Below are 24,800 nucleotides of genomic sequence, written 5' to 3' on the forward strand. Positions count from 1 at the left end.
TTTAAATGCCATAAAATGAACAGGAAGTACCCCCAAAATCAACATGAAGTGACCTGTAAATGTCCCAATATTAACCGGAAGTGACCCAAAAAAATCCTCAAAATGAACAGGACGTGACCTAGGAATGTCCCAAAATCAACAGGAAGTGACCTGCAAATGCCCCATAATGAACAGGAAGTGACCTAAAAATTCCCCAAAATGAATAGGAAGTGCCACAAAATGAACAGGAAGTGTCTTTTAAATGCCCAAAAATGAAGAGGAAGTACCCCAAAATGAACAGGAAGTGAACCAAACACAACAGAAAGTTATTTTTAAATGCCCTAAAATGAACAGGAAGTGCCCCAAAATCAACATGAAGTGACTTGAAATGAACAGGAAGTGACCTGTGAATGCCCAATATTAACAGGAAGTGACCTAAACATTTCCCCAAAATGAATATGAAGTGACCTAGTAATGTCCCAAAATCAACAGGATGTGACCTTTAAATGCCCCAATATGGACAGGAAGTGACTTAAATGTCCCAAAATAAACAGTAGGTTCCCCCAAATGCACCAAAATAAACAGGAAGTGAACCAAACCCAACTGGAAGTGACTTTTAAATGCCCTAAAATGAACAAGAAGTGCCCCCAAATCAACGAAGTGATCTGGGTATGCCCAGTAATCAACAGCAAGTGACCTGAAACGAACAGGAAGTTACCTAAGAATGTTCAAAAATCAACAGGAAGTGAACTAAAAAATTCCCCAAAACAAACAGGAAGTTACCGAGGAATGTCCCAAAATCAACAGAAAATGACCTGTAAATGCCCCATAATGAACAGGAAGTGTCCCCCCAAAAAAACAACAGGAAGTGACCTGAAATGCCCCAATATTAACATGAAGTGACCTAAAAGTTCCCCAAAATGAACAGGAGGGGACCCAAGAATGTCACAAAACCAACAGGAAGTGACCTGTAAATGCCCCAAAATGAAAAGAAATTAACCTAAAAAAATGCCACAAAATGAACAGAAAGTACCCCAAAATGCACTAAAATGAACAGGAAGTGAACCAAACCCAACAGGAAGTGACCTAGAAATGTCCCAAAATCAACAGGAATTGACTTTTAAATGCCCCAAAACGAACAGGAAGTGCCCCAAAATGAACGGGAAGTAAACCAAACACAACAGGAAGTGACTTTTAAATGCCCCAAAATGCACTTAAATGAACAGGAAGTGCCCCAAAATGGACAGGAAGTGAACCAAACTCAACAGGCGGCGACCTAGGAATGTCCCAAAATCAACAGGAAGTGACCTGTTAATGTCCCAATATTAACAGGAAGTGACCTAAAAATTCCCCAAACTGAACAGGAAGTGCCCCAAAATGCACCAAAAAGGAACAGGAAGTGAACAAAAACAAAAATAGGAAGTTACTTGTAAATGCCCCAAAATGGATAGGAAGTGCCCCAAAATAGTGAACCAAACTCAACAGGAAGTGACTTTTAAAAGCCCTAAAATCAACAGGAAGTGACTTCAGTTTACTGACCATCAATGACAGCCAATCAAGTTAACAGTGGGGACTCATTTTTTTTTAGTAGTTGCTACTAAACTACTAATAATGGAAGGTTTGCGTCTGTCTGTCTGTCTGTCTGTCTCAATGCGCTTGACTTGACTTGCTTTGTCTTCTTTCTGCCTGTGTACTTGTCTCTCGCTCTGCAGCCAAACGCAAAATGTGGAAGTTAAAAAGCTTCGGTAGCTTGAGAAACATTAACAAGACAGGTAACACTTGTGCTCCTGTTCGTCGCATTCGGGTTTCCTTTCGGCACGTCTGCATGCGCCTTCTTTCCTCGGAGCGCTCAATGGTTGATCCGCGTACCGTTTTGTCTTTCAGATGAAGAAAATGCCGACTTTATCATTGTGTCCTTTACCGGACAGACGTGGCACTTTGAGGCTCCCAGTCTGGAAGAGAGGGACTCGTGGGTGGCGGCCATCGAGAGTCAGATCTTGGCCAGCCTGCAGTCTTGTGAGAGTAGCAGAAACAAGGTAAGCTCACTCAGCTAACCCAATGTCTGGCGTGATTTGGGTTTTATCTGATACCGGTTATTCTCCTGGACTTTTAAAAACTGTTCCAGTGCTTAAACAATTTTTGCACATATAAAAAAAAACTACCCTCTCATTTTCAGTGCTAAAAAAAAAACAATCTAACAATCAAACAGGCAGTGACCAATAAAATCTCCCCAAATCAACAGGAAGTTACCCAGAAATGCCACTGAATCAAAAGGAAGTGACCAGAGTTGAACCAAAATCCACAGGATAAGAACTGAAATGAAAAGGAAAAGCCTTGGAATCAACAGGAAGGGACCTGCAAATGGCCCAAAATTAACAGGAAGTGTTGATTTTAATATAAAAGTGACCCAAATCAATGGGAAGGGACCCGAAATGCACCTAAATCAACAGGAAGTGACCAAAAATGAACCAAAAGTGACCTTGAAATGCACTTAAATCAGCAGGAAGTAACCTAAAATCAATAGGAAGTGACCTGAAAATGCCCCCAAAAATCAACAGGAAGTGTTGATTTTATTATAAAGGTGACCCAAAAACATAGCTCATGACCAGAAATGCACTCAAATCAACAGGGAGTGACCTGAAATGTGTGTGAAATGTACCAAAACGAACAGAAAGTGACTCCAAATTAACAGGAAGTAACCTAAATTCAATAGGAAGTGTCGCGTAAATGCCACAAAATCAACAGGAAATGTGGATTTTAATATAAAGTTGACCCAAATCCATAGCTCATGACCCAAAATGAACCACAATTGACCCAGAAATTTCTCAAAATCAACTCCAAGTGACCCGAAATGTGTGTGAAATGTACCAAAATGGACAGAAAGTGACTTAAAATGAACAGGAAGTAACCTCAAATCAATAGGAAATGACATGTAAATGCCCCAAAATCAACAGGAAGTGTTGATTTTAATATAAAAGTGGCCCAAATCAACAGGAAGTGGCCCAAAATGAACCGGAATTTGCCCAGAAATGCCCCAAAATCAACAGGGCGTGACCTGAAATGCGTGTGAAATGTACCAAGCGGACAGAAAGTGACTCAAAATTAATATAAAAGTGACCTGAAATGAACCGGAATTAACCCAATATTGCCCCAAAATCAAATGGAAGTGACCTGGAAATGCACCAAAATTAGCAAAAAGTGACTCAAAATTAACAGGAAGTAGCCTAAAATCAATAAGGAAGTGACCTGTAAATGCCCAAAAAATCAATATAAAGGTGACCCAAATCCATAGCCCATGACCCGAAATGCACTCAAATCAAGAGGAAGTGCCCTGAAATGAGTGTCAAATGTACCAAAACTAACAGAAAGTCGCACAAAATTAGCAGGTAGTAACCTAAAATTAGAAAGAAGTGACCTGTAATGCACCAATATGAACCTGAAGTGTTGATTTTAATACGAAGGTGACCCAAATCCATAGCTCATTTCCCGAAATGCGCTTAAAACAACAGGAAGTGACCCAAGATGAAGCAGAATTGAACCAGAAATATTCCAAAATCAACAGGGCGTGACCTGAAATGTGTGTGAAATGTACCAAAATCAACAGGAAGTGACCTGTAAATGCCCTCAAATGAAAGGGAAGTGATTTATTTTAATAAAAAAGTGACCCAAATCAACAGGAAGTGACCCCAAATGAACCGGAATTGACCCAGAATTGCCCCATAATCAACAGGAAGTGACCTGGAAATGCACCAAAATTAGCAAAAAGTGACTCAAAGATAACAGGAAGCAACCTACAATCAATAGAAAGTGACTTTGCAATGCCCCAAAATTAATAGGAAGTGTTCATTTTTAAAATAAAAGCGACTCAGATTAACAAGAAGTGACCCAGAAATGCACTTAAATCAACAGGAAGTAACCTGTAAATGCCCCAAAATTAACAGGAAGTGCTGATTTTAATATAAGTGTGACCCAAATCAACAGGAAGTGGCCCAAAATGAATCGGAATTGACCCTGAAATGCCCCCAAATCAACAGGAAGTGCGTATTTTAATATAAATGTGACCCAACTCAACAGGAAGTGGCCCAAAATGAACCGGAATTGACCCTGAAATGCCCCCAAATCAACAGGAAGAGACCTGGAAATGCACCAAAATTGATCAAGGGTGACTTGATTTTGGAATGTACCAAAATTAGCAAAAAGTAGGGCTGTCAAAATTATCGCGTTAACGGGCGGTAATTAATTTTTAAAATTAATCACATTAAAATATTTGACGCAATTAACGCACAAGCTCCGCTCAAATGTCAGCAGAGCGTAATGTCTGCTTGTTACTTGGTTTTTGGTGTTTGGCGCCCTCTGCTGGCGCTTGGGTCCAACTGATTTTATGGCTTTCAGCACCATGAGTGAGCATGGTGTAGTTATTGATATCAACAATGGCGAGCTATTAGTTTATTTTCTGATTGAAAATTTTACAAATTTTAATAAAACGAAAACATTAAGAGGGGTTTTAATATAAAATTTCTTTAACTTGTTCTAACATTTATCTTTTAAGAACTACAAGTCTTTCTATAAATGGGTCGCTTTAAGAGAATGTTGATAATGTTAATACCATCTTGTTGATTTATTGTTATAATAAACTAATACAGTACTTATGTACCGTACGTTGAATGTATATATCCGTCTTGTGTCTTATCTTTCCATTCCAATAATAATTTACAGAAAAATATGGCATATTTTATAGATGGTTTGAATTGCGATTAATTACGATTAATTCATTTTTAAGCTGTCATTAACTCGATTAAAAATTTTAATCGTTTGACAGCCCTAGCAAAAAGCAACTCAAAATTAACAGGAAGTATCCTAAAATCAATAGGAAGTGACCTGGAAATGCCCCCAGATTAACTGGAAGTGTTGATTTTAATGTACAAGTGACCCAAATCAACGTGAAGTGAGCTGTAAATGTCCCCAAAATTGACAGGAAGTGTTGATTTTACTAAAAAGGTGATCCAAATCCAGAGCTCATGACCCGAAATGCACTCAAATCAACAGGAACTGACCTAAAATCAGTGTCAAATGTACCAAAACGAACAGAGAGTGACACAAAATTAACAGGAAGTAACCTAAAATCAGAAGGAAGTGACCTGTAATGCTCCAAAATGAACTTGAAGTGTTGATTTTAATGAAAATATGACCCAAATCCATAGCTCATGACCTGAAATGCACCGAAAGCAACAGGAAGTGACCAGAAATGAAACAAAATTATCTGGAAGTGTTGATTTTGGAATGTACAAAAATGAACAAAAAGTGACTCAAAATTAACAGAAGGTAAGTTAAAATCAATAGGAAGTGACCTGTAAATGCCCCCAAATGAAAGGGAAGTGATTGATTTTAATATAAAAGTGACTCAGATTAACAGAAAGTGACCCAGAATTGCCCCCAAATCATGAAAATGTACCAAAACAAACAAAGTGACTCAAAATTAACAGGAAGCAACCTAAATTCAATTGGAAGTGAACTGTAAATGCCCCAAAATTAACATGAAGTGTTGATTTTGATGTAAAAGTGACCCAAATCAACTGGAAGTGACCTGTAAATGCCCCAAAATCAACAGGAAGTGTTGACTTTAATATAAAAGTGACCCAAATCAACAGGAAGTGCCCCAAAATGAACCGGAATTGACCCTGAAATCCCCTAAAACAATCCGAAGTGCCCTGTAAATGCACCAAAAGTAACAGGAAGTGTTGATTTTAGTGTAAAAGTGACCCAAATAAACAAGTACTGTCCTGTAAATGCCCCAAAATCAACAGAAAACACAGATTTTTAGGGTTGTTCCGATCATGTTTTTTTGCTCCCGATCCGATCGTTTTAGTTTGAGTATCTGCCGATCCCGATATTTCCCGATCCGATTGCTTTTTTTTTGCTCCCGATTCAATTCCAATCATTCCCGATAATTTTTCCCGATCATATACATTTTGGCAATGCATTAAGAAAAAAATTAATAAAATTCGGACGAATACATACATTAAACATACAGTACATAAGTACTGTATTTGTTTATTATGACAATAAATCCTCAAGATGGCATTTACATTATTAACATTCTTTCCGTGAGAGGGATCCACGGATAGAAAGACTTGTAATTCTTAAAGGATAAATGTGACTTTGTTTATTGTGAGTAAATATTGCCATCTAGTGTATTTGTTGAGCTTTCAGTAAATGATACTGTAGCCATTTAACTGTTCTGCCCAAATGCATGATGGGAAGTGCAACCATGACTGTGCGTAGGGGCACCAATTGATATATCTTCTCTGCGTTGGGAAATAACATAGGGTGTTAAGAAAAAGATCAACTACTACCTTTCTTCCCCACATTGCTCCCCACAATATTTCTAATTATTGAGAGAGGGATTTCAAGGCGTAGGCCAATTAAAACAAGGCTCCAAAGACGGCCAAAATTCACTCCACTCATATTACACTGCCTTTCAGCTTTATAAGTACAACGGCGCCATTGTAGATTAAACGCGACAATGCGTGAGTGGGTTGTGCAGCGCATGCGTTAATTGCGTTAAATATATTAACGTGATTAATTAAAAAAAAAAACTAATTGCCGCCGTAAACGCGATAAATTTGATTGCCCTACTTTAAGCCAAAACTAAAGACTCTGGATGAGTGTAAGACGTTTTGTCTGTAACGTTAAATACAATTATAAAACGATTTAATTAAAAAATATATATATATTAAAAAAAATCATGTCCGATATTTTTTTGCCGATTCCGATACTTTGAGAATGACGTGATCGATCGATGCCGATCGATCGGGACATCTTTACTGATTTTAATATAAAGGTGACTCAAATCCATAGCTCATGATCCGAAATGCACTTAAATCAACAGGAAGTGACCCAAAATGAACATGAAGTAACCTAAAATCAATAGGAAGTGACCTGTAAATGCCCCAAAATCAATAGGAATTGTTCATTTTTAAAGTAAAAATTACTCAAATGAACAGGACCTGACCCAGAAATGCACTTAAATCAACAGGAAGTGACTCAGAAATCCACTCAAATCAACAGGAACTGACCAGAAATGAACCAAAATGCACCAAAATAAACAGGAAATGATTTTGAAATGTAACAAAATGAACAAGTAACTCAAAATCAATAGGAAGTAACCTAAAATCAATGAGAGGTAATCAATAATAATTTAACACTTAACAATCAAACACCCAGATATGACCCAAAAAATACCAGGAAGTGACCCAGAATCGCCCTCAAATTAACAGGAAGTGACCTAAGAATTTCCCAAAATAAACAAATGAGCCGAAATCTGTCAAAAGTGACCTGTAAATGCCCTAAATTCAACAGGAATTGACCCCAAATCCATAGGAATTGACCTGTTAATGCCCCCAAATCCACCTGAAAGTGATGTTTAAAGACGACGCAATTTCTCCCAATTTTGTCATTTATTTGTGTTGTGCGTAGGCACGCCGCAGCAGCCAGAGCGAGGCGGTGGCACTGCAAGCCATCCGGAACACCAAAGGCAACAACCTTTGCGTGGACTGTCAAGCACCAAGTTAGTGTTCCTCCTAAACTTATTAGCTAAAAGATTACTTTCCCGCCATCCCTCCCGCTTCAAATGTCTATCGCCGACACACATTCGCTCTTGTCATGTCTATGGAAAGACCCCACCTGGGCCAGCCTCAACCTGGGCGCGCTGATCTGCATCGAGTGCTCGGGGATCCACCGTAACCTGGGCACTCACCTGTCTCGGGTACGCTCCTTGGACCTGGACGACTGGCCCGGAGAGCTGACGCGAGTGCTGGCCGCCATCGGGAACCACACGGCCAACGGCGTCTGGGAGGCTCGAACTCTGGGCAGGCCCAAACCCGCCCCCAACGCTTCACGGTGGGTTGCTCGGCTCGTTATTTTGCTTCAGGGCGATTTGATAAACGTAACATTGCAATGTCAGCAATAAATGAACTGAAAATTGATGGGCGGTCGTATGAAAAAGTATCTGAACCTTTTGGAATTTTTCACATTTCTGCATAAATTTACCATCAAATGTGATCTTTGTCAAAATCACATAGATGAAAAAACAGTGTCTGCTTTAACTAAAACAATCCAAACATTTATAGGTTTTCATATTAATGAGGATAGCATGCAAACATTGACAGAAGGGGGAAAAATAAGTCAGCGAACCCTCTGCCTAAGGAGACTGGAAGAGCAATTGAAACCAATTTTTACCAAACAGTTTAAGTCACGTGTGTGTTCAATCACTGATGAGTGGTTTAAAGCTTCCCTGCCCACTATAAAACACACACCTGGTAAGAATTGTCTTCATGAGAAGCACTGTCTGAACTGCATCATGACTCAGTCAAAAGAGCTGTCTGAAGACCTGCGATCAAGGAGTGTTGATTTGTATAAAGCTGTGAAAGGATTCAAAACCATCTCTAAAAGTCTGGATGTTCATCAATCGACAGTCAGAGAAGTTGTCTACAAATGGAGAGAGTTTGGCACTGTTGCTTCTCTCCCAATGAGTGGCCGTCCACCAAGGATGAGGCCAAGAATTCAGCGCAGAATACTCAGAGAGGCAGTGACGTGCGGTGAGGTTCATGGTGGGTGAGGCACTGACTCCTTTAGTGTCAGATTTCCAAATATATAAACAAAAAAGGGTAGCTTATTCAATTGGCTACTGGTTATTTCATATCTCATCAGCATTCTTCACAAAACACGCACACACGGTACATATTATTGATATGTAAAAGTAAGAAAATAACATGCATTTTCTCTACACACGCAGTGTGTTGGCCGTCGCAGTTCTATAATTCATGCAACATAAATGAGAGTAAAGAGTGGTGTACAAAACCACAGAATTCAATTCTGACCTTTAGTGAAATATTCAGTTGTTTTTAAAACTTTTAATTCTGATACTTTAATCAATTTATTACAGATTGCTAAACAAAAAGTGTGAAAAGAAAAACAAAGAATATTTTATTTAAGGCCAAAATTTAGTTTTTAAATATTCTATTGTATTTTTCTTAATCTAAGCTTCTTTTTTTTTTTTTTTTTTTTTAAATAAGATTGAAATTAAAACTGTTTGTGGTCTTGCGCCTGTCCTTCACCACAAAAACCGGCGTTAATTTGGAACGGCATAGGTTTGGTCTCAACATTCGTAGGGACGATATAATAGCATAACCTGCCTATAGGTACACTTTTTGCTGGGGACGGGACATTAATAAGACCAAACAGATTAGATGAAGGGGGCAAAGGGCCACATTTCTCATGTATATGAACTTTATTAATTAATAGGCAAAATGATCAATGCAAAATAAATCCTTACCTACTGATAATAACTTTTACGTGCATTGGTTCAGATGATACACTGTTCGATTCAAACCTTTGTTTTAAAAAAATACTAAAGAAACATTTTGTAAACTTCCTGAATAAATGTCTGGTTTTTGTTAGCAAACATAAACATAATGAAAATAATTCACTTAATAATGGTAGGGTCAATTCTATCCTTACAACATATGGAACTATTGAAAGATCTAAATTCTCTATATAACTGAACATTATATCATGCAAAAAAAAGGTAAGGTTGCTTAAAAGCTGGTGGGGACAATTTTAGCATCCTGAAAAGTTGGTAGTGTTATGTCCCTACCGTCCCTATGCAAACCTACGCCCTTTTTGTAAAAGTCCTCCTTATTTTCCTTTACTTTAAAAAATCTCTCCGCCTCAATGGAGAGGATTGCTTCAGTTAGATCGTTCTGTGTTCTATTTGACAAGCCAGAAAACATAGTGGATGTGTCCAAATTTCTAGCTAACCTTTCATCTTTCTCAGCAAAACCATGTAATCGTTCTACATATATGCCACGTTTAGAAGAGCTTACACGCTCATCGTTACCACGAAATGTTAACTCCTGTTTAGCTAGGATACAGATTGCATTAATGAGGTCTTTCAAACTCCTTCGGTTTTCTTTTACCTTAGCATTGTGGCCGCTACCATTGAGCTTCCGCTGTTCGTCAAAGCCAAATCAGTCCTTGAGCTTCCAAAAGTTTTTAAAGCAATTAGGCTTTGAATGTGAGTGGTCGAGCTCTCATGTTTGCTGAGGCTTCGTGGTAGTTTTGTCACAATATCTCGTGTTAGTCCAGACATTGGCACAAGTTGAGAAGAAAAGGCAGGGAAAGCAGCAAAGGCGATTTTTTGAAGGACAGCCACATAGCCAGTCTTTTCGGGTGTACCAGTCCGTTTGAAAAGCGCGAGTTATCTTCTGTCCCGCAGTTTGAAGCGAACCTTTTAGCTCCGGTGTGGTGTTAATCGCGTCCACTTTTGACGGAAAGTCCAGTTTCACGTACGCCCCCTTTCAGTGCGGCAGAGTACTATCTGCCGCAACCTGCGCCTTTTCACTGTGGTTTTATTTCCCATCAGCAAAACTAAATATGTCGCTAACAAACATTAAACTTTAAGGGTTAAAGACATTAGCCAGACTGTGGAAAATCAGGTCAAATAAACGTATCTGGAAACATTATAATGGCGACATGCAGATGTACGGCAACCAGCACGCTCCAATTCCATGTATCAACCCAGTTTGTTATGGATTGCGCAATCAGAGGTGAGGCTTTACTCGTTGCTGCCGCACCTCTCGTTTCATATCTTTATTTGAACAGGAAATTGGCAAATTCAGCGATTTTGTCTATAAAAAATGTTTGAAATGAGTCATACATAAAGAGCAATGGACAAATATTAATATAAATTTGATGCTATAATTATTTTTTTGTCATGATGACAGGTGAGGCACTGCCTCACCTGCCTCCCCTGAAAGCAACGTCACTGCAGAGAGGTAAGAAAGAACCTTAGAGTCTGCTAAAGACTTACAGAAATCACTGGCACAGTCCAATATCTCTGTGCACACATCAACTAAATGTAAAACTATGGCCAAGAATGGTGTTCGTGGGACAACTCCACGGAGGAAGCCACTGCTGTCTAAAAAAGCATTGTTGCTCGTATAATGTTTGCAAAACGGCACTTGGACACTCCACAGAAGTTTTGGCAAAATATTTTGTGGACTGATGAAACCAAAGCTGAATTGTTTGGGAAGAACACACGTCATGTGTGGAGGAAAATGGAACAGCTCACCAACATCAACACTTTATCCCCACCAAGAAGCTTGGTGGAGGGAGCATCATGATTTGGGGCTGTTTTGCTGCCTCAGGCACTGGACAACTTGCAATCATTAAAGGAAGAATTAATTCAAAAGTTTTGCAGGAAAACCTGATGCCATCTGTCAGACAGTTGAAGCTAAAAAGAGAATGAATGCTGCAAGAAGACAATGATCCAAAACACAGAAATAAATCAACTTCAGAATGGTTTCAGAAGAACAAAATACATGTTCTGGAGGGGCCAAGTCAAAGTCCAGACTTGAACCCCATAGAGATGATTGGCATGACCTAAAGACGGCGATTCATGCCAGACATCCCAGGAATCTGACTGAACTACAGCAGTTTTGTAGAGAGGAATGGGCCAAGATTAGTCCTGACTGATGTGCCAGACTGATCTGCAGCTACAGGAAGCGTCTGGATAAAGTTATTGCTGGCAAAGGGGGGGGGGCACAAAATATTAAATTTGATAGTTCATGTACGTATTTCCCCCCCTTCTTTCAATGTTTGCATACTATCCGTATTAAAATATAAAAACTAGGGCTGTCAAACGATTAAAATTTTTAATCGAGTTAATTACAGCTTAAAAATTAATTAATCGTAATTAATCGCAATTAATCGCAATTCAAACCATCTATAAAATATCCCATATTTTTCTGTAAATTATATATATATTCTGTAAAATAAATTGTTGGAATGGAAAGATAAGACACAAGATGGATAAATACATTCAACATACGGTACATAAGGACTGTAGTGGGCATTTCACTCTACTGTCATTTAAATCTGTCTATGCTGTCCTCACTCCGAAGCGTCTACTTTTTCCAACGCTAGACAGCTAGTGAACGACGCCTTAATAATCAGACTTCTTCCTTTTTCAACTGATTTATTAATAAAATGGCCTCAAACCACTGTCCTCTTTAGACCGTAGTGAAACAACAACAAAAAAGTACACAGCATTGCATTAGCAGCAACGTTAGCTTAGCACGCTATACAGGTTCACTAAACATATACAAAAAGCGTCTCATACAAAAAATAGAACATTTCGCTTACTAACATAATATGTACATTCTTTACAACAACCATACTTACGGACAAATCTTGTCCAAGGATCATATAAGCACTACATTATCAGCCCGAGACGTCGTGCAGCCATAATGAAGAAAAGAAGAAAATAATAAACCATGTCGCAAAGCGACCACAAGAGTTCGCTGTTGGACAGCGCAAAAAGCCTTGCTGTAAAACTTACCAAAAGGCAGAATACTTTCTGAGCGGGACATATGCGTTAATTGCGTCAAATATTTTAACGTGATTAATTTAAAAAATTAATTACCGCGCGTTAACGCGATAATTTTGACAGCCCTAATAAAAACCTATTAATGTTTGGGTGGTTTTAGTTAGCAAAGACTGCTTTTTCATCTGGTCAAGGTCACATCACATTTGATGGTGATATTATGCAGAAATGTGAGAAATTCCAAAAGGTTCAGATACTTTTTTATACCACTGTATTTATTTTGTTGTCATTGACGGTCATCGACGGTTAAGCGGCCGACGAGTTGAATCGGCGTGACTTTTGCTCATTTTTCGGACAGCGAAGAGAGGGAATCGTGGATTCGCGCCAAGTACGAGCAACGGGCCTTCGTGCCGCCCCTCCGGCCGCCGGCGGATGACGACATGGCATCTCGGCTGCTGTCGGCGGTAAACGAGAGAGACCTTCCGGGTCTCCTTCTGCTGCTGGCCCACAGCAGCAAGGAGCTGGTCAACGCCCGACCGCCCCCCACCGGCACCGCCCTGCACGCCGCCTGTCAGCTGGGCGACGCCGTCATGGCGCAACTGCTCATCTGGGTGGGTCTCAGAAATCCAACTAATCATGTTAACAAAAGGTTTGCTGTACTAAAAGTAGGAGTCGGAACTTCTTGTTACCTCGTGATACGATACAATTTGCGATACAAAGCTCACGATAACGATGATCTGACGATATGGCGATACAACGATTATCGATACATTGGTCAGAAAATCATTCTCGGATATTCTACAAACAACTAATAAGAAAAACAAGCTTCTGCTGTGAATTGGAATGAGTTTATCACTAGTAGACGTCCAATCCATTTGAACTGGGAGGGTGGCAGCGAATGAACATTTGTTCATTCGCTGCCATCCCTCCCACTTCAAACGGATTGAACGTCTATGGCCATCATTGGCAGCCAATGCCAGGCAATGAGGTAATTTTGGGCCATTTAAGGTCGTTTACCTGTTGATTTTCAGTTACTTCATGTTGATTTTGGGGTATTGTATGTGTCACTTCCTGTTTGAGTTACAGAACAGGAAGTGACCTGGGAATCACCCAAATGATTAGGTAGTGACTCAAACTCAACAGGAAATGACCGGTAAATGAACAGCAAGTGACCTGTAAACAGAGGTTGCACTTGACTTTTTCGTTGTCTGTCATTTTGACTTACAGTGTCATAAAAATCTGGTCATAATCTATTTTTACCCGTCACTTACATTTTTAAAATGATAATAATGACATATTCAATAGTATTTAGTTTTCATTCATTTTTAATGAATATTCTGTCCAAACAAGCTTAACAGAGGCAAACAGACAGCGGAGTGCACCAATCAGCGACGGGCAGACGTGACTGCAAAGCGACGAGGGCAGGATGAGGGACTTGCGCGCGGAAGTAAACATACGAGGACAGCGGAGTTTATTCAACATGGCTAGCTCGAGCCAGACTGTTGTCAATGACTCGTGTCGATGTGTTTTAGCTCATTTAAAACTGAATTTACCGCGGATTGGAACATATTCTCGGCCCTCCCGTTCGCCATCCGTGTTGTTGTGGAGACGACTTTCGGCGCGCAAGAGTGACGGTGCTCGTGAAGAACACGTCACGCAAATAAACAAATCTTATTTGTCGATTGATTTTGTCCCTACTCGAGAGGCCGTTAATGGGTTGCATCCCAGACTTTTCTCTCAGTGTTTGAAAAATACAGGGAGAACAGTCTGGCCGTGCCAGGCAAACACTCAGTTGCCTTGACATTTTTCCGAGTAAGGCCAACGACATCATGCATCAAGAGAGACAATAGCTAATTAATATGCTCACTCGCCACCCTGTGGTCTGGGGTGGGAATTGCAACCTGTCAAAATGACAGATGGACTTCAGTTTTTTCCGTCACCGTTTTAAAAAACCGGTCAACGACGGAAAATATTCGGTTAACGCGACCCCTGCCTGTAAATGCCCCGAAAAATCGGACAGAATGACTGCGAATGCCCTGGTGTTGAATTAGTGCTGCGACGATTAATCGATTACCCCCGTGTATTCGATTTAAAAAAAGATTTTTTTAGAAAAAAAGATTCAAATTAAATTTTGCTGCGTCGAGTATTAGTTTAATTAAAGTGGCGTTGTAATGGTTTGTTTTGAAAGTATTTGCATTTATTTCCATTGATTTGGGCTGGATACACGGCCCTCGAGTCTACCTCATTTCACATGGCTGAATTCATCTGCTACCTGTTAAGACCAACATAAGTTTTTGTTTGAGCTAATGATTTTTTATAATGCTTTTGTAATTTAGTTCAAAGGTATATTTAGACATTTTTTGCGGCAATGTGTCTGACCCATTTGTTAAGAGCATTGTCAAAAAGCGTTAGCATTTTATAGCATTTAAGCTAGCGGACTTTTGCTATGTAAGTTAGCCAATTGTTCTTTTGTTGTACATAGATCCTATTTTTTTATATACCGTGTGAGGCTCAGCTCACGTATTTTAATTTGTGTTCCGTATCCGATTACTTGATTAATCGATAAACAGTTAATCGATTAATCGGCTACCAAATCGATAGCTGCAGCCCTATTTCGAATGAACAAACGTTCCATCGAGCACCTTCAATGGCAGCCTTAGAGTTACCTGAGACACTATTATGGTGGAAGATTTTTGTAGCAACTTGTAGGTCCCTTTTTTTTTTTTTTTTTAAACACTGACACCTTTTTAAAACGATATCTCGATTCTTGGCAGGAGCATATCGATAACCTTTTGGGATACAAAGTATCACGATATATCACCATTTCAATATTTTGTCACACCCTTACTAAAAAGTCGAATGCCGATGCTACCCAATATGTACTTTTTGAGGTCAGCTGGTTGCCCTACCCAAGATGGCAGCCAGCTAAGCATGTCACCGCAGTAAAAGTAGCTTGTCGCTCTTCCCAAGACAATGATAAATGCCCAATTGTGTGACGCACATTCATTGTCCTGAAGTGAATTTAAATGAGTTAATCACTGTTAGACATCGAATTCATTTCAAGTGGGAGGACAGCAGCGAATGTTAGAATCAGGAGCCAAAAAAATGATATCGGTGCAACACTGCAAACTAATACTCGCGTTTTATCTTGTAAATAAGTTTGGAATTATCAATACATCAAGAAACAGATTATTTAAAGTTTTGTCCTATTTTTGATCGTGCTTTGTCTGGTGCCCTCAGTACGGAATCGACGCGAAAGCCAGGGACCACCAGGGCCGGACGGCAATGATGATGGCCAAAAAAAGCGGGAGCAAAGGTTGCGTGGATATTTTGCTCCAACACGGCTGCTGTGACGAGACTTCGCCCGCCGCGACCACGCCCGTTCTCGCGCGCCGCTCAAGCGGCGCTGGAAAACACGGACCGTAGCCCGCCAAAAAGATCCGGACTGTGATAAGAAGAGGTTGGGAGGGAGACTGAAATGAGTCGCAAGCACTGTTGTCGCCATACAAAAATTTTCAATGCCATATCAATACCCTCAGAAATACCATTTTCAATACTACAAAAATCCTAAATTAAATGTTTGTTTTTTTTTTTAAATAATACAGTATTTACTCAATGTTTCTCCATTGGTGGTCATTATTTTTGACAACAGTTAAAAAAAAAATACTTGCCCAACACTAACAGTAAATGACCCAAAATCTACAGGAAGTGACCTGGGAATGCCTCAAAAACAACAAAGTGACCTGAAATCAACAGGAAGTGCCCAATGGTCAGGAAGTGCCTGGAAATGCCCTAAAACCAACAGGAAATGATCCAAACTGTACAAGAAGTGACCCTTGCATGCCCCAACCCCGAGTGTACAGTAAGTGACCCAAAATCAACAGGAAGCGATCGAGAAATGCTCCAAAATCAACAGAAAATGATGTGCAACCAACAGGAAGTGACCTGTAAATGGCCCAAAAAATTAGGAAGTGACCCAGAAATGATCTAAAATCAATAAGAAATTAGCTAAAATGAACAGGAAGTGACCCAGAATAGCCCCAATATCGATAGGAAGCTATCTGGAAATAGGAAGTGACCCAATCAACATGAAGTGATCCAAAATGATCAGCAAGTGACCCAAAATCAACAGAAAGTGACCTGTAAATGCCCCAAAATTTACTGTATAGGAAGTGACCTAAAAATGTCCCAAAATTAACAGGAGGGGATCTAATCAATTTGAACTGCAAATGTTCCAAAATCATTAAGAAATTACCTGAAATTCACAGGAAAAGACCCAGAATAGGCCCAATATCAATAGTGAGTGACTTGAAAATAGGAAGTGACCTGTAAATGCCACAAAACAATAGGAAGTGATCCAAAATGTACAGGAAGTGACCTTTAATTTCCCCAAATCAACAGAAGGTGATCCGAAATGACCAGTTCGTGACCCAAAATGCTCCAAATTTAATAAGAAATTAGCTAAAATGAACAGGAAGTGACCCAGAATAACCCCAATGTCAATGGGAAGTTATCTGAAAATAGGAAGCGACCTGTAAATGCCCCAAAATTTCTAGGAGGTGACCTAAAAAGGTTCCAAAATTAACAAGAAGTGACCCAAAATCATCCAGAAGCGACCTGTAAAATCCCCCAAATTGATAGGAAGTGACCTAAAATGTCCCAAAATGACCAAGAAGTGACCCAATCAACATGAAGCGATCTGAAGTGATGCGCAAGTGATCGAAAATCTACAGGAAGTGACACGTAAATGCCCCAAAACATTACGAAGTTACCCAGAAATGTTCCAAAATCAATTTGAAATGAGCAGGAAGTGACCTAGAATAACACTAATATCAATAGGAAGTGAACTGTAAATATCCCAAAATTTATAGGAAGTGACCCAATCAACATGAAGTGATCCAAAATGATCAGCATGTGACCCAAAATCAACAGGAAGCGACATGTAAATGCCCCAAAATTTATAGGAAGTCACCTAAAAATGTGCCAAAATGCAACAGGAAGTGACCCAATCAACATGAAGTCATCCGAAATGATTAGCAAGTGACCCAAAATTAACAGGAAGTGACCTACAAATGCGCCAAAACATTAGGACGTCACCCATAACTGTTCCAAAATCAATCAGAAATGACCTGAAATCAACAGGAAATGACCCAGAATTACCTCAATATCATAGGAAGTGACCTGTCAATGCCACAAAACAATAGGGAGTGACCCAAAATCAACAGGAAGTGACCTTTAATTGCCCCAAACCAATAGGAAGTGATCAAAAATGATCAGAAAGTTACCCACAATGACCAGGTAGTGACCTATAAAGGTTAGGAACATTAGGAAGTGGCCCAGAAATGCTTCAAAATGAATAGGAAATGACCTGAAAAAAGGAAGTGACCTGTAAATGCCACAAAACAATAGGAAGTGACCTTTAATTGCCCCAAATCAACAGGAAGTATCTGAAATGATCAGAAAGTTACCCAAAATGCTCCAAAATCATTAAAAAATGACCTGAAATTCAAGTGACCATTGATCAGTAAGTGCCTGGAAATGCCCTAAAAGCAACAGGAAATGATCCAAACCACCCAGAGTGTATCGGAACTGACCCAAAATCAACAAAAAGTGATTCAGAAATGCTCCAAAATCAACACTCTAAATGAACAGCAAAAATTAATTAGCTTTTCCCTAATCAAATTACTCGTTTAATCGTTTCAGCACTAATTCATTCCTACTGATTTCCAAACCAAGTGACTCAATTTCAACAGGAAGCTACCCCTGAATGCCCCAAAATCAACTGGAAGTTACCCCAAAATGACCCACAATCAACAGGTGGTGACGCGATATCAACAAGAAGTGATATACCAACCATCACTGCAAAGCTACCATCGCAATTTCTTCAGAAATTGCATTTTCTAGTTTATTAATGTACTTATTAATAAAAAATAATGTCAAAGTAAAAAAATATTTAAACAAAAAGTAAGATAATGACGTGTGATAATGAGTTAAATAGCAACAAAAAAAAACAAACAAAAAAAACAAAGAACACACAAAAAAATAAAGATTATTTGCCCTTCAAAGGGTCAAGTCAAATCACGACATGATGTTCCGGATAGGTTTGAATGACGAATTAATGACTTCCGCCGGAGAGAGCAGTCGACCGGGAAGAGCGAGCAACATATCAAAGCGCTCAGAGCAAGCAATATTTATTCGTTTTGTAGCTCACATTCCTTCCTCTAATCAAGTGCAATAATACAACCCCTAGCAAAAAGTATGGAATCACCAGTCTCGGACGAGCACTCACTCAGACATTTTATCATGTAGAACAAACTCAGATAAAAAACTTGAAGACGTAATGAATTAGTTCAAAGTGCAACTCTTTAGCATTCAGAAACACTAAAAGAAATGTATAAAAAACATTGTGGTGGTCAGTAAATGTTACTTTTATAGAGTAAGTGCAGGGAAATAAATATAGAATCACTTCATTCTGAGGAAAAGTATATGGAATCATGAGAAACAAAGAAATAACAATCAAAACTAGGCCTGCAAGCAGGACTGAACGGGCCCTCGCAATCTAGCGCAACTCGGACGTCACGCAACTCGGACTGTGTGCAGGTCAGGGTGGTGGCAGATCCTCCTCTCTAATCATCTCATTAGAACCTAACATGCTCGAAAGTCGCCTCTTACATTACCACACCCAAGAGATAAAAACCCCTATTGGAGAGATTACTACAAAAAAGGAGCCACTACTGAGCTGTGCAGCCAAGCCCTTATTCAAAACCAAAATTAATCTTCTAACTGGGCCAATTTGACCAAGTGTGCCAAATATTGTGGCTCTATAAGCTGCCTGACTCTCTGGAAAAAAATATTTCCTTTAAATGGCGAACAAAGGGTCGTCACGGCAACAGACAGACACGTGGACATGGGCCGTAAATAAGTATTTTAATAGGTCTTGAAACTACAATGACCAAACTGAAAAGAACTGGATATGTATTGGAAAAACGAGTGACTTTCTATTGCCACTAGTTGGCGCTGTAGGGTTGATGCAAATGACCCCTACAAGGCACTTCAGGGTATGACTCTCAACAAGCACGGGAAGTTTGTCGCAGATATGTTGTATATCTGCCGAGTTATGACTGTTCAAAGTTTTTAGCGAGACAAATTGTTGACGGTCATTTTCACTTTCCTGTTTGGACCCCTCCGCTTCAACGAAACCTCAATATTTTTCATCAGGCACCTGAACACAGGTCTTAAGGCTTCCCTTATACAGGTTTGAGGTAGATTGTTTTTTTCCCTTTAGAGGAGGTGTGTGTCCCGTAAAAAAAGGGCTTTTCCTGTTCCCACTAGGAGGCGCCAGGCACAAATGGTAAATTCTCAATCCAGTCCTGCTCAGGCAGGTATACCTCACACACATGCCAGATTTAAAATAGATTGAACGTTGTATGAGGGAGTTATCAGTCATTTTCTGAATTTGGTGTTTTGGCGAAAAAATGGCCGACTTTGGCACCCCGCCCAGCTCAGGCCCGTGAATGAAAACACACCATTTTGATAACTTAAGATTTCATATGCCTCATGAACAGTCTCGCCAATTTTGAGAATGATCAAACTAATTCCCTAGGTGCCAAGGTGTAAAATGTGCACACTGTAAATCGATAAAAATTTCACATTCAATCCAAAATACCCGATTTCCTGTTGGGTTTGGAATACGCATGCAAGAGACTTTTTGGAGCAGTTTTGTACAAGGTATCGACTCTCCGAATTTCATCCCTCTACGTTGAAAAAACCTAAATGGAGAGGCCTTTTTGAAAATTTCAAGGGGGCGCCACTGAGCCATTTTGTTACATGTTTTCGTAACGTTGCAAGATTATCGAACGTTATGCAAAGCCGCATGTATGTCCAAATTTTTGTGAGTTTTCGTGCATGTTCAAGCCTCCAAATGTGAACTCCTACTGTGAACCGATAAAAATTTCACATTCGATCCAAAATACCCGATTTCCTGTTGGATTTGGAATACGGGTGCAAGAGACTTTTTGGAGCAGTTTTGCACAAGGTATCGACTCCCCAAATTTCATCACTCTCTGTTAAAAAAACCTAATAGGAAACGCCTTTTTGAAAAATTCAAGGGGGCGCCACTGAGGCATTTTGCTACATTTTTTCGTAACATTGCAAGATTATCGAACGTTATCTAAAGCCGCATGTATGTGCAAATTTGTACAAGTTTTTGTGCATATTCAAGCCTCCAAATGTAAACTCCTACTGTGAACCCATGAAAATTTCACATTCGATCCAAAATACCCGATTTCCTGTTGGATTTGGAATATGGGTGCAAGAGACTTTTTGGAGCAGTTTTGCATAAGGTATCTACTCCCCAAATTTCCTTGCTCTATGTTGAAAAAACCCAATAGGAAAGGCCTTTTTTAAAACTTCTTTCTGTCGCCACTAGTTGGCACTGTAGAGTTGATGCAAATGACCCCTACAAGAACCTTCAGGGTATGACTCTCAACAAACACGGGAAGTTTGGCGCAGATATGTTGTATATCTGCCGAGTTATGACTGTTCAAAGTTTTTTGCGTGACAAATTGTTGACGTTCATTTTCACTTTCCTGTTTGGACCCCTCCGCCTCAACGAAACCTCAATATTTTTCATCAGGCACCTGAACACAGGTCTTAAGGCTCCCCTGATGCAGGTTTGAGGTCAACAGATTTTTTTCCCTTGGAGGAGGAACCTGTCTCGTAAAAAAAGGCATTTCCTGTTCTCACTAGGGGGCGCTAGACCTAATGGGTAATATTTCAATGCACTCGTGTTAAGGGTGGGATACCACACATACATGCCAAATATGAAAAAGATTGAACGTTGTGTCAAGGAACTATAAGTCATTTACTGAATTTGTCATTTTGCCGAAAAAATGGTCGACTTTGGCACCACGCCCAGGTCAGACCCGTGAATGAAAACGCACCATTTTCAAAACTTAAGATTTCATATGTCTCCTGAACAGTCTCACCAATTTTGAAGATGATCCAACTAACTCCCTCGGCGAAAAGGTCTCAAATGTGCACCCTGTAAATCGATAAAAATTTCATATTTGATCCAAAATAACCGATTTCCTGTTGGGTTTGGAATATGCGTGTAAATGCTTTTTTGGAGCGGTTTTGGACAAGGTATAGACCCCCCAAATTTCATTGCTCTACGCTGACAGACCCTAATGTTATAGGCCAATTTTAAAATTTCAAGGGGGCGCCACTGAGCCATTTTGTTATATTTTTTTGCAACGTTGCAAAATTATCGAAATTTACAATTTTCCGGACGTATGTGCAAATTTTGGTGACTTTTCGTGCATGTTCAGGCCTCCAAATTGGCCGTTTTCATTTGCCCTGAAAAAAAAAAAAAAAAAAAAAAATAAAATAAAAAATAATCCTTTGCAAAACAATAGGGCCTTCGCACGCTTAGTGCTCGGGCCCTAACTAGGGCTGTCGAACGATTAAAATCTTTAATCAAGTTAATCACAGCTTAAAAATTAATTAATCGTAATTAATCGCAATTCAAACCGTCTATAAAATATGCTATATTTTTCTGTAAATTATTGTTGGAATGGAAAGATAAGTATAGTATAAGATATGTAGATTCAACATACGGTACATAAGTACTGTATTTGTTTATTATAACAATAAATCAACAAGCTGGCATTAACATTATTAACATTCTGTTAAAGCGATCCATGGATAGAAAGACTTGTAGTTCTTAAAAGATAAATGTTAGTACAAGTTATAGAAATTTTATATTAAGACCCCTCCTAATGTTTTCGCTTTAATAAAATTTGTAAAATTTTCAATCAAAAAATAAACTAGTAGCTCGCCATTGTTCATGTCAATAATTACACAATGCTCATGTGGTGCTGAAACCCATAAAATCAGTCGCACCCAAGCGCCAGCAGAGGGCAACAAAACACCAAAAAACAAGTAACAAGTGGACATTACACTGTGCTGTCATTTTAATCTGTTTGAGCGGGGCATGTGCGTTAAATGCGTCAAATATTTAAACGTGATTAATTTTAAAAATTAATTACCGCCTGTTAACACGATAATTTTGACAGCCCCAATCAAAACACATCTCTAGTACCGTATTGGCCCAAATATAAGACGGCCCTGATTATAAGACGACCCCCTCTTTTTCAAGACTTAAGTTTGAAAAAAGACTTTTTGAACACCCAATTTTTATACAGAAAATAATTACAGTACATCCGAAACAAATGATTATAACAATATATTTGAGAGAAAAAGCATGTTATTTTTCCTCATTCAAATCTTAATATCTGAACATTTAAATATGTAAACTAAAGTGCAATCTCATTCGTAAATGGTTTTGAAATGTAAATAAACCAATCTAATGTGATAAAACAACAAAATTGCAATAACTGCATGAACCATCAAAGTGAAGTCTAACTGTAACTGTAGTCTTGAAACAAATCTGAATAAGGAAAAACATTGCCATAAAATAATGCAAACTGGTTAAACTAAAAACAGTAGCTGAGATCTGTCATAACAGAACATCGCTTCAATGTTATCTGGCGCCATCTAGCGTCATGAATGGGGAGAGTAGCTGAGATCTGTCATGACAGAACATCGCTTCAATGATATCTAGCGCCATCTAGCGTTGTGAATGGGTATAATGTCTAGACCGCGAATATAAGGCAACCCCCACTTTTTCAGTGTTATTTCAATGCAAAAAACAGTCTTATATTAGGGCCAATATGGTATTTAGTTGCACCACCTCTGGCTTTTATGACCGCTTGCAGTCTCTGAGGCATGGACTTGATGAGTATTCTTCATCAATTTGGTGCCAACTCTTTGATTGCAGTTGCCAGATCATCCTTGCAGGTTGGAGCGTTCCTGTGGACCATTTTTTTCAATTTCCACCACAGGTTTTCAATAGGGTTGAGATCTGGGCTATTTGCAGGCCATGACATTGACTGGATGAGTCTTTCTCCAAGAAATTCTTTAACAGTTTTAGCTCTGTGGCATAATGCATTGTCATCTTAGTAAATGTAAACTTGTGAATTTATTGAAGATTTAACAACAGCCATCTCCCCAGTGCCTTTGCCTGACATGCAGTCGCATATATCATCAAGGACTGAGGGAATTTTGATGTTTTCTTCAGGCAGTCATCTTTGTAAATCTCACTGGAACGGCACCAAACAAAAGTTCCAGCATCATCACCTTGTCCAATGCAGATTCTTGACTCATCACTGAAAACAGCCCACTGCAGTCTTGTTCTTTTCTGTTTAAGCGTCAACGATGGTTTCCTTTTAGCTTTCTTGTATGAAAATCCCATTTCCTTCAGGCGACTGCACAGGCGAATGCACAGTTCTCTCACTCCAGCTTCCTCCCAGTTCTTCATTTGTCTCGTTGTAGATCTTCTGTTTTCAAGACATATGGCCTTTAGTTGTTTGTCATTGTGAAAGAATATTTTATTCATGTTTATGAAACACCTAACTGCGGTGAGACTGTATTCATCCATGTTCGTGTGCTCTATTTCTTTGAACATAATACAAAAGGGTTTCTGTGGACTCATCAGATTTTACTCCCTTTTCGTGCCAGCTACGGCTAAATTCCCTAGGTCGTAATTCACAATGTTTTTCAGCTAAAAATCACCTGTGGTGGGCTGTAATAAGTTTTGTTCTTGCTTTCACAGTAGGTATCGTTTTCATATTAAGCAACACCCTTTCGACAAGCATATGTAAACCCTTGACTTATGTATCCTCTTTGTACTCCTGCGTGTTCACGGCTCCTTGCCGGATCATGCCATCGCATCCTTGATAGATCAACCTTTTATATAAAGTCTTCGAAGCAGGCAGTCCTTGGCTGGTCAGATTCATTTCTCTCGTTGAGCTATCGAGTTGACACTTGTCTTGGAGTTCAAAGTTGAATTTCCCTGACAGTCATGACGTTTGGATGTCTTCCTCGGTCTACCAGTACGCTTAACTTTAACAACCTTGCCATGTTGTTTGTACTGGTCCAGATTTTTGAGACAGGTGACTGTGAACAGCCCACATCTTTGACAACCATACGTATGGCGTTACCTTCTTCAAGAAGTTTGATAATCCTCTCCTTGGTCTCAAGAGACATCTCTCTTGTTGGAGCCATGATTCTTGTGAATCCACTTGGTCCAGCAGCCCTCCAAGGTGTGATTATTGCACTGTTTTTAACTGCTGACTAACAAGCAGATCTAAACTGAGGCAAGGGCCCACTTAAGGAAAGGAAATTGACTGGATGTGTCTGTATTTTCTCCTCAAAATGGAGTGATTCCATATTTTTTTCTTCAGAATGGAGTGATTTTATATTTATTTCCCTGCACTTGCTCTATAAAAGTAACATTTACTGACCACCACAATGTTTTTTATTCATTTCTTTAGTGTTTCTGAATGCCAAGGAGTTGCACTTTTGAACTAATTCA

General features: G+C 39.4%; 1 protein-coding gene across 5 annotated transcripts in view; it reads left to right on the forward strand.

The window, feature by feature from the left end:
- Positions 1 to 18,881, forward strand: part of LOC130906606 (arf-GAP with GTPase, ANK repeat and PH domain-containing protein 1-like) — a 69,692-nt gene extending 50,811 nt beyond the window's left edge. Inside the window, exons 14-19 of one of the 5 annotated variants that reach the window (XM_057821119.1) lie at positions 1,692 to 1,751; positions 1,864 to 2,015; positions 7,456 to 7,546; positions 7,656 to 7,878; positions 12,723 to 12,975; positions 15,605 to 18,879. In XM_057821119.1, the coding sequence (XP_057677102.1) occupies positions 1,692 to 1,751; positions 1,864 to 2,015; positions 7,456 to 7,546; positions 7,656 to 7,878; positions 12,723 to 12,975; positions 15,605 to 15,790 (965 nt within the window). In that variant the 3' untranslated portion in view covers positions 15,791 to 18,879. Of the gene's footprint in view, positions 1 to 1,691; positions 1,752 to 1,863; positions 2,016 to 7,455; positions 7,547 to 7,655; positions 7,879 to 12,722; positions 12,976 to 15,604 lie in introns of all 5 variants that reach the window. The other 4 variants (XM_057821098.1, XM_057821112.1, XM_057821128.1 and 1 more) reach the window with 4 other exon arrangements.
- The last annotated feature ends 5,919 nt before the right edge of the window (positions 18,882 to 24,800 follow it).

Source organism: Corythoichthys intestinalis, chromosome 2 (assembly GCF_030265065.1).
Source record: "Corythoichthys intestinalis isolate RoL2023-P3 chromosome 2, ASM3026506v1, whole genome shotgun sequence".
NCBI lineage: Eukaryota > Metazoa > Chordata > Actinopteri > Syngnathiformes > Syngnathidae > Corythoichthys > Corythoichthys intestinalis.